General features: G+C 43.5%; 1 protein-coding gene across 3 annotated transcripts in view; it reads right to left on the bottom strand.

Moving 5' to 3' along the window:
* Positions 1-18262, bottom strand: part of CYFIP1 (cytoplasmic FMR1 interacting protein 1) — a 250653-nt gene that overhangs the window by 214750 nt on the left and 17641 nt on the right. For all 3 annotated transcript variants that reach the window (XM_029611029.1, XM_029610852.1, XM_029610940.1), the window contains exons 2-4: positions 12794-12917; positions 11317-11406; positions 5810-5887 (exon numbers count right to left, since the gene is read on the bottom strand). In XM_029611029.1, the coding sequence (XP_029466889.1) occupies positions 5810-5887; positions 11317-11406; positions 12794-12913 (288 nt within the window). In that variant the 5' untranslated portion in view covers positions 12914-12917. The remainder of the gene's footprint in view (positions 1-5809; positions 5888-11316; positions 11407-12793; positions 12918-18262) is intronic.

The following is an 18262-nucleotide window of genomic DNA, read 5'->3' on the forward strand; positions in this document are numbered from 1 at the left end:
TTCAAATTCCAATCAGGCAGCCTTTATTTATTAGTTTATCACCAACATTCATGTACACATATCTGTTTACAATTAGAAGCAGGCTTCCAGGATGACGTCACCGGGGTCGGCAGGACAAGCTGTGAGCTCCGGGCCCCCACCCCATCGGCCGTCATCCCCCCCGTTAAAAAATTTTTCAACTCATTCATTTTTGATGGAGGGATAAAGAGGACATCTGGGGCACCAGTTTCGCCGTAGTTTGGGACGAAAATGAGCACTTGGAGGCTGGTAAGGAGCCCAGGAAAGACACGATTCGCCCCGCAGCGTTTGTGAGCCAGATCCAGCCCTCCTCTATTGAATCGGGCGCCATCCTCTCTGCCTCTACTTTCATCTAATCATCTGACTTACCAAGGTTGTAGAGGCCGCTTGGGGCTATAGATTCCCCATGGTCTGCGGAGAAAACGAGCGCTCGGAGGCTGGTAAGGAGCCAGGGAAAGGCACGATTCGTCCAGCAGTGTTAGTGAGCCAGATTTGGCCCTCCTCTTTTGAATCCGACGCCATCCTCTTTGCCTTTGTCTTCATTTGCCCTCCTGATCCACCGGGGTTATAGAGGATGCTTGGGGCTATAGATTCCTCGTGGTCTGCGGCGAAAACGAGCGCTCCGAGATCAGTAATGTGCCAAAGATCAGCGTGCATCTCTCAGCCTAATCATCAGCATAGTGTGGCCACAATGGCGGCCTTGATCCACACAGCTCCAGTGGCAGAGATAGTTCTCATTCATGGGGAAGAAAAAAATCTTTCCTTATCGCATATCCAACTGGGTTCCTAGAAGTCCATTACTTGCAAAGGAAGAATAGTGGATTTGGGGATACTAATGATGAAACCAAGAGTTTGAAAAGTTTCCATAGAAAGTAGAGAGGAGTAAGACTCAGAAGTTTGGCTGGAAATAAGCGAGTCATCCAAATAAGGGAACACAAAGATGTTCTTTATCAGATGGGTAGGTATTAAAAGGGCATTTTGTGAAACTCTGGGTGCAGCCAAGGTGCAAAGGGGAATAATTCAATACTGATGAGTGTCTATTATGAAGCACAGGAATCTCTTGTGGGATTTGTGAATTAGAGGACAAGCATCTTTGCGATCTAGGAAAGTCAACCAAAAGCTGGTTTCTGAGGGAGGATGGTACCCAAGGAGTTCATTTTGAACTTTTCTTTGTCTTTTGAGATAGTTGTTGAGATTCCTGAAATCCAAACTGGGACTGAAATCTCCTGTCCTTTTTGGTAAAAAAAAGTATTTGGAACCGAATCCTTTATTTTCCTAAATAGGGACAGGTTCTATAATGGACAAGAGGAATGTTAGTATCTGCTGCCGGAGCGAGAGCTAACCTGACTTTAGCTGATGATTGTCTATGGGAAGCCGGTGAAGTTTAAGAGGTACCCAAACAAATGGCCTTTAGATCTCACCAATCTTTTGTTATCAATGACTGGTGGATTTTAAAGTTTGTAGCCTTTCCCTGACTGGAAAGTTGTCAAATAGTAATACAGGAATTTGGTGAGAATTGTAGTTAAAAACTTTGATTCAGCTTTGAGGCTACTGAAGTGTTTATTGGTTAGACCTGTCTCTGCCATAGGGCCTCCTTTGTTGCTGCTGGAGTTGAGGCCACTCATAAGACTGTATCTTCTCCTGGAATAGAAATGTCTTCTGTAATACTGAGGAAGGGTCTTCTGAAATGTTGATGGTTGTTCTGTTGTTGCTAAGGTAAATAGAATAGCACAGTAGGACAACGATTCTCAACAAGGTCTACTGTCTTAATCTTCTCTCCAAAAAGATTGAGCCCAGTACATGGGGCATCAGCAAGTTTTCCGTGAACATCCTCATAGAGATTGGAAGCTCAAAGACAGGCTAGTATTCTAGCTCCAATGTTTATTACAGAAGTCCTACAAGAAGCGTCATATGCCTCGTAAGCCAATCTAAGGTATTTACTGCATTCCTCAGCATCCTGGAACAAAGGTTACACAAAATCCTCAGCCTCTGATGAAAGATCTTGCACCTCTTCTTCCAGCTTCTGCAAACTTGAATGTATTTACTGAACCATGTACAACTGGTGAGCTGCTTTCCTGGAATTTAACATTGTAGATTAGAAAATGTTCTTTGCTTTCTTCTGTCCAGAAAGGCAGAATCTTCAGCAGGTGGTAAATTGGAGTGTGTCTTTCTGTGCTTGGTCCTCTTTGGAGCTGATTATACCATAAACATTGCTGAGGATGTTGAATCTTTTGGTCACCTAGATAGGGCTGGACTTTATATTTAATATCCAAATTTTTGGAAACTGGAAGTGTTGATACAGGTGTCTGCCATATCCTTGATTAAAGTTCCTGTAGAAATCCGCATACTGCTACAGCAACCATGTGTTTGGGACACTCAATGAACTTTAATAAGTTAAAAATAACCTCCCTGTGTTTTGTTTGTTGCTGCAAGGAGAATGAAATCTTCTGCTGCCATTTCTCACAGAAAATCAAGATATAAAATATATTCCAGAGAACTACTCAGAGATTGCAGAGATGTGTTCGAAGGAAGATCAGATAAGTCTTCACACTCTGAATGAAATGTTTGCATAAAGTAAGATGATACAGAGCCTTCTTGTAAATCTAAAAGAACTATAAGCACCTCTTCTGCTCCTTCCCAGGAGGAAGGGAAAAACGAGATCTCAGCTATATTTGAGGCTAGAATTTCTGTTGCCCATAAAAGTATAGGGGAATAAAAACATTGTGAGAGCCACAGATTCCAAAATGGAAGACATTTGTTAAGTGGTATAGACATTTATAAACAGAGGTGGTAGTAGATGAGATAGCTCTTCATGAAATCCATCCATATTCTTCTTACAAATGTATGCTACTCAGATGAAGGAACAACAGTAAAAGAATGGTCCGATGCATCTGAGATCACTGCTTATGAAGGGCAAATTCCTTAGAGACTCCTTGCTTAAATCATTTGGTTCCGAGGCTAGAGAGAGTCCACACCAAGGAAACTTCGGCCCTAAAAGAGGAACAAGGCCTTTGCTTTTTGATGCCATCATGCAAGCTTCCATGCCCAATAGGGAGTCTGCCAGAGGTGGGTGCTTCTCTACCAACTTTTGAGTGGCTGGTACTGTACTGATGTGTTTCATCACAGAGGAACTTTATTTAAAAAAAAAACTTTATTTAAAAAAAAAAGTAAAAGAAAAAGAAAAAGTTATTTGCCCACATTTATTTCATTTTTTCCCCTCCAACCAGCAAGAACATATCTTCTTCACAAACCCCCATTTTCCATACCACTACCTACTTCGGTATCTAATCTCTTGCTGCAGGACACTTGAGACTTTCTCACTTATACGTTATAATTTTTATGCTCAATAAGACCTGTCAACTTAATTGTTTAAGTCTTTTTTTTTTTTTTTCTCCTTTATCTTTTGGTCATCAATGTTACAACGTTATTGTTAAATTTTGAACTTATGTACACTGTTCCAAGTTTCATAACCTTGTTCTATGTAATGCCTTTTGGCAATTTTCATGTTCTGTTTCAATGTAAACCGATGTGATCTTTATTTCATATAGGAACACCGGTATATAAAAATCTAAAAATAAATAAATAAATTTATGGAATAATTTGATTTTATCTGTTTTATTTATATATTGATGTATTTGTGTTGCATGTATGTCTAAATTTGTGATGTGTTTATTTTTATGAATGCACTGTTAGGAGATGCAGAGGTCAAGTTGGAACAAGCGGATTATAAGCCCATTAAATAAAAATAAAACTTAGGTGCTTCCTTTCTTATCAAGGTGCTGATCATGAGAGGACTGAGTCATCTTTAACTTAAGGTGGAAGCTCTCTTCCCTAAGGTGTAAGCTCGAGGAGATGCCAGAAAATCCCTCAAACATGTTTTTTTTGTCTACTATCTCTCAAAGACATGCAAGCACATGCTGCACAGCTGGGGACATTGTGGAAGAGTCAGTCCTAGGCAATGAACAAACTTGTCATGCTGGTCCAAGAAGCAATGGGGGACATCTTTTGAACCCCAGCTTGTTTGCCATCCTGAAATGGAACAAAGCTAAAAAAAAAAAAACCACAATCCTGAACAAATAGGAAAAAAAGGAGAATAAAAAAAATGTTTCTCCCCTCATTTTTTTTTTGAGGCATAAAAATAAGAGAAAGGAGAAAGAAAAAAGTAAGACCAAAAAACAAAACTTCGAAGAGTGTTAATAAGAGAGCTGAAAATGTATTTTCATATTAGAAGAAAGTTGAAAACTCGCACAGCAGCAGCTGCATAGAAATACCCGTGCATGCTCAGAAAGACCTTCTAGAAGTGACATCACCCGCATGTGTGGCCGATGATTGTTCTCTGTCCCAGAGAAAGGCAAATACAATAATCAAAATTCAAAACTTTAAGACAAGAACACAGCATCCTTCTAGCACTGGGGAACAAAGCTGCACAGTGCCTTCAAGATGACTGTGGTTGGGAAAATAGGCAGATTACATTAGCCTAAAAGTCTTCACCTTCCATCAATTTCATGTTTCTGTGTTTTACAAGATCAGTGTCCCAATCAAGTCTTCAGGACAAACTGTCAACCTAGTTTTTAGAATATCCATTTTTAATATGCACAAGATAGATTTGCATACAATGGAAGCAGTGAATACAAATCTATCATGCATATTCATTTGTGGATATCCTGAAAACCAGACTGGCAGGATATGTACAAGGACTGAGTTGAGATCTATTGCATTATGTCTACCTCCAATTGAATGCTGTCCCCATTACAACAGAGAATGTGCCACTCCTCTGTAAACAGTGTAGGAACCGTTTTATCAACATGTTTCTTTAACTAAACTTTATTATTATTAGGGATATGCATTTCCTGTGGAGGTAGGCATGTACCTTGCGGACTTTATAGTGCACGAACGAGTAAAAGCGGATAGCGTGTATATAACTCTGTATTTTGTACATGCATAAGCCCAAATTTTCAAAGGCCTGCTCATGTAAAAACTGGGCGGGGCCTCGTGTGCACCAGGTGCATTTTAAAATGGGCCCGGCCACGCACGTAAATCCCAGTATGTGCACAAGTGCCAGGCCTCTCCAAAGGGCGGGCCAGGGGGGCGGGCTGGGAAAATGCCATTCTATGCTGTCCCGGGAAAGCGCACGCCAGCAGCTGGCCGGCACGCGGAGCAGCAGTTAAGTAATAAAATTAAAAAATTTGGGAATGTTAGGTTAGGTTTAGGGGGTGGGAGGAGAGGGGGGAAAGAGGAAGGAAGTTTAGGTAGGGAAGTTCCCTCCCAGTCCATCCTTAATTGGAGCAGATTAGCAGGAAACTGGGGTATACCCAATTGTGTCACCACATGTATTTAGAAAAAAAATATATGTCGCCCTCCCCTGCGCGTGCAGATTTTAAAATCCAGCACACATGTGCGTGCAGCCATCATATTTTATAATATGCGCACCAGCACACACGTTATAAAATTGGCGCGGCCATGTGCACGCGCAGGGATCAGCGAACTTTTGAAAATCGACCCTATGGTATATGCGTAAAAATGGATAGTATGAAGTCCGTGACATATGCACATACCACCACAATGAAGGAACATTTCTAATTATTATGCACAACGAAATGAAGTTCTTCACTGTCTTATATTTTGTCAAAAAGGTGCCATGGAAGATTCACCATGATTTAACAGTTCAGATTTGCTTTGTGTTCCTCTCACTCAACTGCAAAATATAATCTCTTACACACAAATATATCCCTCAACAGCTCTTAACTTAAGAAAAGATCATATTCTATACAAGGTCATTTTGAGATCCTACCTGAGGAATGGCTCTTGAGCAGCTTCTCCATGTGTACAGCATTATAGCATATTCCTGGCCCTCTTCCAACATTTCATTCTATAATTAAAAAGATAATTTAGGCATTTAATTTTACTATAACTAACAGGCAGTAAAGTTGACTTCATCTACTTTTTTTTTTTTTTTTATTATATATCTTATAGGTCTTCACTGTTCCATAACATTTCCAGCCACATGGATGATGCCCAAATCACTTCTATAGTATACTGCTGAATTAGTTGAGAAGGGATTAGGGATTAGGTTAGGACTTTTCAGCTTGGAGAAGAGACGGCTGAGGGGTGACATGATAGAGGTGTTTAAAATCATGAGAGGTCTAGAACGGGTAGATGTGAATAGGTTATTTACTCTTTCGGATAATAGAAAGACTAGGGGGCACTCCATGAAGTTAGCATGTGGCACATTTAAAACTAATCGGAGAAAGTTCTTTTTTACTCAATGCACAATTAAACTCTGGAATTTGTTGCCGGAGGATGTGGTTAGTGCAGTTAGTATAGCTGTGTTTAAAAAAGGATTGGATAAGTTTTTGGAGGCGAAGTCCATTACCTGCTATTAAGTTCACCTAGAGAATAGCCACTGCCATTAGCAACGGTAACATGGAATAGACTTAGTTTTGGGGTACTTGCCAGGTTCTTATGGCCTGGATTGGCCACTGTTGGAAACAGGATGCTGGGCTTGATGGACCCTTGGTCTGACCCAGTATGGCATATTCTTATGTTCTTATCAAATTTGCGGACGATACAAAATTATTCAGAGTAGTTAAATCACAAATGGACTGTGATACATTACAGGAGGACCTTGCAAAACTGGAAGATTGGGCATCCAAATGGCAGATGAAATTTAATGTGGACAAGAGCAAGGTGTTGCAGATAGGGAAAAATAACCCTTGCTGTAGTTACACAATGTTAAGTTCTATATCAGGAGCTATCACCCAGAAAAAAGATCTAGGTATCAATGTGGATAATACTTTAAAATCGTCAGCTCAGTGTGCTGCAGCAGTCAAAAAAGCAAAAGAATGTTAGGAATTAGGAGGAAGGGAACAGTTAATAGAACGGAAAGTGTCATAATGCTTCTATATCACTCCATGGTGAGACCGCACTTTGAATACTGTATACAATTCTGGTCACCGCATCTCAACAAAGATATAGTTGCGATGGAAAGGTACAGAGAAGAGCAACCAAAATGATAAAGGAGATGGAACAGCTCCCCTATGAGGAACAGCTGAAGAGGTTAGGGCTGTTCAACTTGGAGAAGAGACGGCTGAGGGGGGATATGATAGAAGTCTTGAACGAGTAGATGTGAATCAGTTATTTACACTTTCGAATAATAGGAAGACTAGGGGGCATTCCATGAAGTTAGCAAATAGCACATTTAAGACTCATCGGAGAAAATTATTTCACAACGCACAATTAAGCTCTGGAATTTGTTGCCAGAGGACGTGGTTAGTGCAGTTAGTGTAGCTGGGTTCAAAAAAGGTTTGGATAAGTTCTTGGAGGAGAAGTCCATTAACGGCTATTAATCAAGTTTGCTTAGGGAATAGCCACTGTAATTAACTGCATCAATAACTGTTGTGGCGTTGTCCGACATGACTGACAGATTCGCCCAGATTCTGTGACTGAATTGTAGGCAGGCTAGCCTGACTGCTCGGGCTTCCAGTAGTTTATGTTCTATCCCGCCTCTTCCTTGTCCCATTGCCCTTGGGCCGTCAGCTCCTAGTAGTGGGCTCCCCACCCTTGCAGGCTCGCATCCGTGGTGAGCAAGATCCAGGTCGGTGGGGATAGTCTTACTCCCTTGCTCAGATGGTCTTCCTGTAGCCACCATTGGAGCTGGGTCCGAACCTCTATCGGTAGCTGGAGGCGAATGGAGTAGTTCTGGGACATCGGATTCCATCGTGATCGTAGGGAACGTTGTAGTGGGCACATGTGGGCCCTTGCCTATGAGACGACTTCTAGGGTTGATGTCATGAAACTGAGGACTTGGAGGTAGTCCCGTACCTTGGGGCAAGCATAGTTCAACAATTTTCGCAACTGGTCCATCAATTTCCTTCTCCTTGTAGGGGAAGAACGACCTTGTCTTGTTTGGTGTCGAACCGGACTCTCAAGTACTCTAGTGCTTGGGAGGGCTGCAGGCAGCTTTTGGCTGTGTTGACGACCCACCCAAGATTTTGCAGTAAATTCTTGACTCTGGTGGTTGCCTGGTAACTTTCCTCTGGAGATTTTGCCCTGATCAGCTAATCGTCCAGATACGGATGAACCAGGATTCCTTCTTTCCTCAATGTCACCGCCACGACCACCATGATTTTGGTGAACGTCTGAGGAGCGGTAGGTAGTCTGAAGGGTAGCGCCCAGAACTGGTAATGATGGTCCAGTATCGAAAAGCGTAGGAAGCGCTGATGGTCATGGTGGACCGGGATGTGGAGATAGGCTTCGGATAGATACAGTGAAGTCAAGAATTCTCCCGGTTGTACTGCCCTTATGACTGAGCGTAGGGTTTCCATGTGGAAGTGTGGTACCTTCAGGTAGTGATTGTCGGTCTTCAGGTCCAGAATGGGCCGGAACATTCCCTCCTTCTTGGACACGATAAAATAGATGGAATAGTGACCAGTATTTTGTTGGTTCGTGGGCACAGAGGTTATCGCCTCTAGGCTGAGTAGTTTTGTCAGTATCGTTTCCACTGCCGTCCTTTTGGAGAGGAAGTGGAACGGTGATCTCACAAATTTGTCTGTAGGGATGCTGTGGAAGTCCAGATAGTATCCCTCTCGAATGATGGTTAGGACCCACTAGTCCGTTATCTCGACCCTTCTTTGGTAGAAGAGGATACGTCTGCCCCCTATGGCTTCTTCCTGTGGATGGGTCTGTCAATTCTCACTGTGGGGTGCGGCCGGGGCCTATACCTAAGCTGGCTCCCCTCTTGTTGTGCCTGTTCCGAAAGGACTGGGCCCTGCCTGCAGGGCGAGGTGCTTGGTATGTGTTTTTATACGGTCTAAAACACTGGGCTCCTCTGCCCTTGGTTCTTGGGGAGAGGAGTGCTGGGTTCTTTTGTTCCTGTCCTCTGGTAACCGAGGGACTGGGGATTCGCCCCTTTTGTTAGCTAACTTCTCCAGTTCGCTTTCGAACAGGAGGGATCCTTTAAAAGGCATTCTCGTGAGTTTCATCTTAGAGGTCGTGTCGGCTGACCAATTTCGGAGCCATAGTTGCCTTCTGGCTGCCACTATGGATGAGACGCCCCTGGCAGAGGTGTGCACCAGGTCTGAGGTTGCATCCGTGAGGAAATATTGCAAGTTCTAATGTTTCGGCAGAAGTAGTTGGGTCCCTGGAGAAGAGCAAGCAGGCTTGTGTCACCATGGCGCAGCAGGAGGCGATTTGCAGGGTCATTCCTGCGACATCAAATGACTGTTTAAGGATGGATTCCTGACGTCTGTCCTGAGCATCCTTGAGTGCAGCTCCTCCTTCGATGGGATGGTAGTGTGCTTTGAGATAGCGCAGACCATGGCGTCCACTTTTGGGAACCCTAGGAGTTCTTTGGCCATGGGTTCCAGGGGGTATAGGTCTTCTAGGGCCAGTCCTCCTTTGAAGCTGGCCTCCAGGGCATTCCATTCCAGGTCAATCAGTTGTTGTACGGCCTGCAGCATTGGAAAATAGCATGAGGCTTGACGGAGACCGACCAGAACTGGATTCGTCTTTGGCTCCGCTGTGGAACTTGCGCCAGGAATGGCCAGCATCTTCAGGCTCAGAGACACAAGATCGGGCAGTTCGTCTTTGGAGAAGAACTGCATCATGGTTCGGTATGGTTCCATCCCTGGAGGATTTCCCCTTCCTCCAGGGAGTCAGGCTCTTCCCCCGAGGTGTCTGTGTCCAGTAGGGGGAGGTTTTTGCCCGGCTTGGGCATGTCTCGGGGGATCCAAGAGGGGCTTGGAAGGACTTGCGCTTCTGGTGGAGAGTGTGGCTGTGTCGCAAGCGGCACAGATTGTGCCTGGACAAAGGTTTGTAGCCCTTTGAAGAATTCCACCCGGGAAAAGGTCCCTGGGTCCATATTAAATCCAGTGGAGTTCCCAGAGGAGCCCATCTGAGGAGGGGCCGGGTTGGAGATACAGAGGTCCGGGGTACTATCGTTGGTGGAGCCGGATTAGTCTGCTGGCTGCAAGGGGCCTTGCTTCAGTTCCCCCTGAGACTCTTCACACTGCAGGCATAGGGTAGAGGCCACTTCGGGTTGCACAGCTCTCAGGTGGCAGGCTGGACAGAGGTCTTGTCCCTTGGCTTTCTTGGCCGGCTGTGCCATGATTTGTGTGCGTGGAGTGGCTCAAAACCGGTCTGTGCGCGCGCCGGGAGACTTAGTTGTGTGCTCCGGGTGCGCCAATGTGCGTGCAAGCCGCTGTGTGTGCTACCCCTTCCCCATTTGTCTCTATAATAGAAACTGTTGCAGCTGTTGGGCCCTTCCCATCAACTCCCCACAGTTTAAATATCAGGATCCAAATTCCCAACCCCTAGAAACTCCCCTATCTCCCTCACTCCAAACAATACAGGGAATGGCATCAGAACGTATCCACTCCCGGCACAGATGCGCGCGCCGCTGTGCACCCACCACAGATGCGCAACGACCACAAGGGCAAGATGGCGACCCCACCCGGAGGGTCTCCACGAGTGTAGGCTCTCGCACCGGATCGGGGTCTAGCCCGGACAGGGCTACTCAACCCGATGTAACAGATGCCGGAAGGACGATCTCTGCGGCTATCCGAGCCTCGGAGACCAGAGACTTTAAGAAAGTTTTCTACCTTACTTTGTCTCGGCGCTTCCCGGTCTCGTGTCGGGCGGTCTCCAGCTGCGGGGGGAGAGGGAAAATACCTTCACCGCTGCGCTCTGTATCGCACCCGCTGTCTCTCAGCCACTCTGGGGGCTAAATCCATGCCAGGAACCGGCTACCGGACCAAGGCTTACCTCTGAGGGATCTCGGAAATCACCTCAGGAATTCTCGACTGGGGGAGGGACCCTCAGGTATCACCGCAGGAGAGCGGGGCTTGTCTTGTAGAGGTAAGATTTCTTTCTTCTTTGGTTTGGATTTTCTAACACTGTGCAAGTATGTGTAGTGTCCCTAACTGCTTAGGAGACATACTGAAGAGCTAAGCTTCCTGCACGGGTATATGTAGGCCGACATCAGATTGAAATCTGACTCCGTCTCCCAACTATCAGGAGTACACTATACCCATTGGTCCTGAGTCCATCTGCTACACATTAGGAAAGATATTTTTTAAGAGGTGCTACTTGCTACAAAGCAATAGCTAAAGAATTATAAAAGAAATCAACCAGAAAGCAGTGCTCAAATACCCCTTATTGAATACAGACACATATATTAAGTTCTTCAAACTTTACATTGTAAAGTTAGTTAATAGATGAATATTTTTAAAAAAGGTCAATCTGAACCCTAGTGACTCAAGACGAGGTAAAAAAAAAATTATTATATTCAAGATTTCTTACCATGCTAGAATGAACAGTGGCTTGTTCAATATATCTGGCAATGCCTGTGACAAATGCATTTCTGTCTTCAAAGTTAGTGTTAAAGTTTGGCTACAAAGAAGGAAAAACACCATAGTTCAGATACACACAGTAAATACTATATGCAGTATTTAATCCAACATGATATCAAGTAAGGGAATTTAATTTCATCTTACACTGCAGCAAACATATTGAGATATAAAGCACAGAAAAGCTATTTGACTTGTACTAAACATGTTAAGTGGCAGGGACTGAATCAGAATTTGAAGCGGACTTTAGATGTGGGCACAGCTGTCCAGATACACAAGTGCCCAGCCTGCACCTCCCTTTATCCAGTGATGTCGTCACAGAGAAAAAGGCATGTCCTCTGTCTCCAGAAGCTGGGAAACAGAGTAAATTCCCACCTGTCTGGACTGGTCTAGCAGGATAAGGAAGTTTTCTTTTAATTCTCCACTCTTTGCAGTGCAGACCCTGTCAGCAGAATACACATAACCTGCCTTTGTAGCCCATGCTTCATCATTTCCGAAAACTCTAAATAGAATCAGCCCAGGTCTGAGCCTCCTCTTGGCATTATGGCCTCTATTTACCACTTCCTAGTTCACAACCTACATACTTACATTACTTCCTGCTCAAAAGCTACCACAATGGCTTATGCATCTATTCCCTAAGTATACCACATCTATTTATCACACATATTATTCTGTAGACCCACTAAGACATATAAAAGCTCATATCATGAATCATTAAAAATGATTCAATAATGTAAAAATTGTTATAAACCTAAAAAGTAATTATACAACATACAATATAAAAATACAACAATACAAGCAATGTGAGAAATAATTACAAAAGCCTAAAAACATAAATCATTCTTCCCGCATTAAAATAAAGTCTCCCTTCGTAATCAGTATTCCCATAAGGAGCACAAAAAAAAGACATGTCAATCTTCTTATGGAAGACAGGAGTCTTTGATCTGTCTTATCTCAGTAGGCAATGAATTCCAAATTTCAGGAGTAATTACTGAAAACATTAGGTTTCTCGCTCTTTCACCTAGCATTCTCTTCTCACCTACTTCCTTGGCCATAGAGTCAAAGAAATGAATTTTTGTTTTACATGCCCACCCTTTAGCAAATCCATGCTACAGTATCTACTTTGCAGCATACAGATGCCAAACCTCACCACTTATTTTGGCGGGTATTTCCTACATTGTGTGTGGTTTTAAACTAAGAAAAAAAAGTCTCTCACTAAGCCACTGAAGGACCAGACTCCTAGCAATCCTATGGCATACAGCACCAATCTTTCCTCCCTCTGAAAAACCCAGCTAAAGAGAAATGAGTAATCTGCATATGAAATACACTATTTCCCTACTGTGAAGTTCTGTAGACATAATTCCCCTGTTAATATTCACCCCATTATTGGATCAAAAGTTTCCTGTGTTACATAACACCAGGTAACATACTTGGTAAAGTAGGGATGATGGAGGAGGTTCAATGCATGGTTGTTGGTCTGGTAAAGGCAACTCTTCCAAAAGGTCCACATTGGATAAGGCATCCTCCAAGGTCACTTGCGTAGTCATCATAACACTGAGAAGAAAGAATCAGATAAACAAATGATATAATAGTTATCTTACTTACCGTATTTTTCGCTCCATAAAACGTACTTTTTTCCCCCCAAAAGTTGGGGGAAATGTCTGTGCCTCTTATGAAGCGAATATGAAAAAAAAAAAACAAAAAAAACCCAAAAAACCCCACCCTCCTGACCACCCCCCCAAGACTTGCCAAAACTCCCTGGTGGTCCAGCAGGGGTCCGGAGTGATTTCCTGCACTCGGACCATCGGCTGCCAGTATTCAAAATGGCGCCGATAGCCTTTGCCCTTACTATGTCACAGGAGCTACCGGTGCCATTGGTCAGCCCCTGTCACATGGTAGGGGCACAAGATGGCACCGGCCGTCCATTGCTCCTACCATGTGACAGGGGCCGACCAATGGCACCAGTAGCCCCTGTGACATAGTAAGGGCAAAGGCTATTGGCGCCATTTTGAATACTGGCAGTTGACGGCCCGAGTGCAGGAGATCGCTCCGGACCCCCCGCTGGACCACCAGGGATTTTTGGCAAGTCTTGGGGGGGGGGGGGGGTTTGCAGTTCATTAAATTTAAAGGGTTGGGATGGGGAATGGAGACAAAAAAAAAAACCACACACATTTTATGCCCTACCCTAATTTGCTCCATAAGACGCACAGACGCCCGGGAACAGAGCCGATTTAGCACACCATTTTTTTTTTTTTTTAATTTTCCCGCTCTGAATCCTAGGTGCGTCTTATGGAGCGAAAAATATGGTAAACCAATATTCAAAAGCCTGGAAAAATTGGGTCCACATTAGAGACCACTCTCCCAATCACCTCATGTCCCCACATACATATAAATTTACAAGCTGAAGTATGGGTATCAGTGTGATGCCAGCATAGTTTATTAGGGAACACTGCCATGCAAAATGCCAATGACTGTCAGCATTAGACAATTACACTTATCCAGAAGTTTTTAATTTATATTCTCTCAAATAGCTTTTTTGGGGATCTGAAGATTAAAAAAACAAAAACAAAAACGAAACAGCTTTATACCCTTAACATGCACTGCCTGTATCTGTCAGGACAGTAGGCACCAAGTCCATGCAGAAACAGAATGCAATCACACTTTCATATTTGCTAGCAGAGACAATGGCTGATAAGACACAGATAACCAAGATCAGTGATAGTAGGTCCTACTCTTCATCAACCCAGTGACACATCCAACCTTTGTCCCCTCCCTCATGATTGTTCTATCTCCTTGCCTACACCAATCACCTTTTTGCCCCATCTCCAATCCTCTGATAAAGTCTTCACTTCCTCACCTTGCCCTATCGCTTCCACAATGACATCTTCACCTCCTAACATTGCACCATCACTCCTCTGCTGCCTTGTCCCTTCCCATATTCCACCACCCTACCCTGTCCCTCCATGTCTTCCAGTTCAACTGAATTAGTCTGAAAATGTGGGCATGGTTTATGATTTCAACTGTATTTAATTTTTATTACTATAATTTTCAGCAAGCAGAATTAGCGTCAACAGCCCGTATAAGTCAAACCAAGTGATGACATTACTGGTATTCCCAGACCCTAAGGAGGAGAAGGAAGTGGTGTCATTAGCCCATATAGTCCAACCAAAAAAATGTGGCAATGGTCTTATTGACTGAAAGGGAGAAGCAGGAGGAAGCGGCATCATCATCGATACATTGGGCTCACAGAAGGGAAATGCCTGCCACTGAGTAAAGCCATTATAGGAGAAAGACTACTGGGGACAGGAAGCTGAGAGAGAGGGGGAGATTATTGGGGGGAACCAAAAAAAAATGTGTTTTCCAGGAATGTTTTGAAATGGAAAAATTTTCCCATGCGAATCTTTTATGCATGGGAGTTACATAATATCTTCTACAATGGTATTATAAAATCCATAACATTGCAGAGACAGAATGGCATTTCCAAGGGATGTCAAAGAGATACAGTGCATCTTCGGATTTAACAACTCATACCGGCATTTTATTCTGAGATTTTCAAAGTTAGCAGCCCTGCTCACAGAGGACCTGAAGAAAGGGGTGCCTTTCAAGTGGACCCAAGAACAACTGGCCTTTCAACATGTGATTGCATCTTTCACATCTGCCCCAATTCTCATACATCCCAATTTGAAGGGGCTTAGTGCAAGATGACTGCTTAATTGTTCCCTCTCCTGCTCTCGGTAAACGTACTCTGTAGATATGACTAAGGATATAAATTCCTATTTATTGGGCGTTTCCGGGACCGTCCACAATAAATATGGAGGTGGCATCCCTTTGCAGTGGGCGACTTTTACAGGACTGTAGATCCAATGAATGTGCAGCAGAAAGAGGCAGCTAAGGGAGCAGCTACTGAGATGGAAGAACAAGGTAGGCAGAGAGCACAGTCAGCAAGAGAACAGGCTGCAGTTCATTTGGCTGGCCCCAGAGGAGACCAAATAGTACCCACTGCAATTTCTGCCCTTTGGATGCTGGCGTGGGGGCTACAAATAGTGTGTATGAGAAAGATATTGGTTCATCAAAAGTGCAGCAGAGCAGGAAAGACCAGCAGCCTGGCAATGTCAGGGGCAGTTGAAATCGGAAGAGCACGATATGCTGGGAGTGCAGTTTGCATGGGGTGGAGGCTGTGGCCTGCTCCGTGCAAGCTGGAGAATGCCAGATGGTGACTGCCCCGTTCTTCAACATCAGAATGGTAGAAAGGGGACAGAGACACAACACAAACACATATTGCGATCTACCGGAAGGCTGTGTTCAGTGGCCATCAGTATACCCTGAAAAAGGATTACAGTGGAGTGTTTGCAGTGGCCCAGTAACTGTGCATCTCTGTGTGAACTGAAAGCTTTTGGCAATAATGATCTTTGGATTTATTTATTTATTTAAAAACTTTTATATACCGGTATTAGTATGCATACATCATACCAGTTTACAATGTAACTTTAAAGGTAGAAATTACAATGAACAGGGAGGGCGAACAAGGAGGAGTATACAAAGAGCAGGAGGTGGAGGAATTAAAGCAATAAATAAAAACTGCAACGGACTATTTACAGGAATATACAAGGCGTAGGCAAGATACTTGCAGAAGTCGGTGTACTTAATCAGGGTAGGCTTGTCGGAAGAGCCATGTTTTAAGTTTTTTTCTGAACTTGGCGTAACATGGCTCTAGCCTGAGAGTGGTAGGGAGGGCGTTCCATTGTTTAGGGCCTGCAATGGATAGTGCACGGTCCCTAGTAGAGGAGAGGTGGGCTTTTTTCAAAGGGGGAATGGAGAGGGTGCCTTTGTTGATAGTGCGAGTGGGTCGTTCAGTGCGTATAGGACGAAAGGGTTCATCCAACCAATTGGAATTGTGCGAGTGGATGGACTTGTGCACTATGGTTAGAATTTTGAAGAGAATTCGGGATGCGATGGGGAGCCAGTGGAGTTCTTTGAGTATTGGGGTAATGTGATCAGCTTTCCTTGAGTTGGTGATGACCCTGGCGATGGCATTCTGGAGCATTTGTAAGGGCTTGGTGGTGGAGGAGGGTAGGCCAAGGAAGAGGGCATTACAGTAGTCCAGCTTTGAGGAAAGGGTGGCTTGGATGACGGTGCGGAAGTCATGATAGTGGAGGAGGGGTCTGAGTTTCTTCAGGATGTGAAGCTTGAAGAAACCTTCTTTGAGGATGGAGTTGATCTGTTTTTTGAGATTGAGTTGTTGATCTATGATAACCCCAAGGTCTCTTACTGTGGGTTGGGGTGTTATGACGTTGAAAGCTGGATCGTTGGAGATCGGTGGTTTGGGAGGGAGGTGAGGAGAGATAAGGAGCAGCTCTGTTTTGGAGGAGTTTAGAGCGAGGTGGATGTTGGTGAGGAAGTCATTGATGTTGGCAAGACATGTGTTCCAGAAGGCAAGGGCATCTGAGAGAGAGTTGTGAATGGGAATGACGATTTGAACGTCATCTGCATAGAGGTAGAATTTGAGGCCGAGGTCTGTGAGGAGCTGACATAGAGGTTACTGACATAGAGGTTACTTTCCCTTTTTCGGCACTTTTTTCCCCTCTCCATTACTGAAAGCAGTAGCTGCTGGTATGCTGAATCGAGTGGAGACAAAGTTTTGGAATGTGCTTTTTTTTTTTTTTTTTTGGTAAGCAGTATTTCCTGATATTTTTTGTTAAATATTTGCCATTGTCCTTGAAACTGTGATAGAGCAGAAGCCCTCATATGCTGCATCTCTTGCAAAGTTCTCCAGAGGTGCCAGTAATAAATGGATCATAATGAATCATCCCCTGAAGAATGATTATCAGTAATGGAATCAGTTAATTTCCCCTCACAGGCTCAGAAATAAGTTGTTCTGATGTCAGCAATGCCATTAATGACCTTAAAGTCGAAATTAGAGGCCTGAAAGAGAGGGTCTCTCAGAACGAGATCTATATTGGCAAACATCTTGATTCTACAGCCGACTTCTATAGGTATAAGAAGGGGATGGAAAAAATGACCAAGGAAGTAAGAGTGCCAGAAAAATCTGAAAAAGATTGCCGGTGACAGAACAGCATAAGGGTTATCAGAGTCTCTGAATCAGATAAGAATGAAGATCGAGATCTTTATCATTTGGAATGGCCTTCCAATTGAGATCAGACAGATGGACATAAAAAAAACATTCAGGAAATTAGTAAAAAGTTAGTTTTTTTTAAGGATTCTTTTATGTAAATGTTTATGTTTTATATACAGAAGTTTTCATTTGTGTAAGTTAAACTGTGTGTGCTTTATTTGAAACCCTCAATGCACAACATAATTGGATTTAGCGGGATATAAGAAATCTGTAATAAATAAAAATTGCTTAATGTTATAGTCCAGTCCTGTATGCCTGGCACACAGGGTTGGGAAGCTGGTTTCTGGAAAATGCAGATTTCCTAGGGCCATCATGGCATGGGTAAACTATTCTGAGGATAAATAAGCCCTCTCTCAATCACATTAGGGGTAAAGGAATATAAAGGGCTTGAGGCAAAGATAGTTGAGAGTGCTTAGGGATGAAATCATTTACCAGCTTTTACTACCTGAATTGTGATTCAACCTTAAATTTAATGACTAAAATTACTAAGCTGCCCACAACTTATCTTGTAAATCACCGCTGTAAGTGTACCACAACTAATGCTCCCTTATAAGAATCTGCCTTGGACTCTGCACATAAGTGGAACAATAAACTGAATAAGGGTTCACTATCTGATGCTTTTAATAATTATCTATCAAGCTTATGCAGTGGCAAATCAAGGAGGTTGATGAAGCTTTAATTACCATGCAGAATGCCTCCTCATCAGATTTATGAGACATTTAAAACAGTTTCAGTTAAATATGGCCACTTTCGGTGAAGAGATTAA

Source organism: Rhinatrema bivittatum, chromosome 1 (assembly GCF_901001135.1).
Source record: "Rhinatrema bivittatum chromosome 1, aRhiBiv1.1, whole genome shotgun sequence".
Classification (NCBI taxonomy): domain Eukaryota; kingdom Metazoa; phylum Chordata; class Amphibia; order Gymnophiona; family Rhinatrematidae; genus Rhinatrema; species Rhinatrema bivittatum.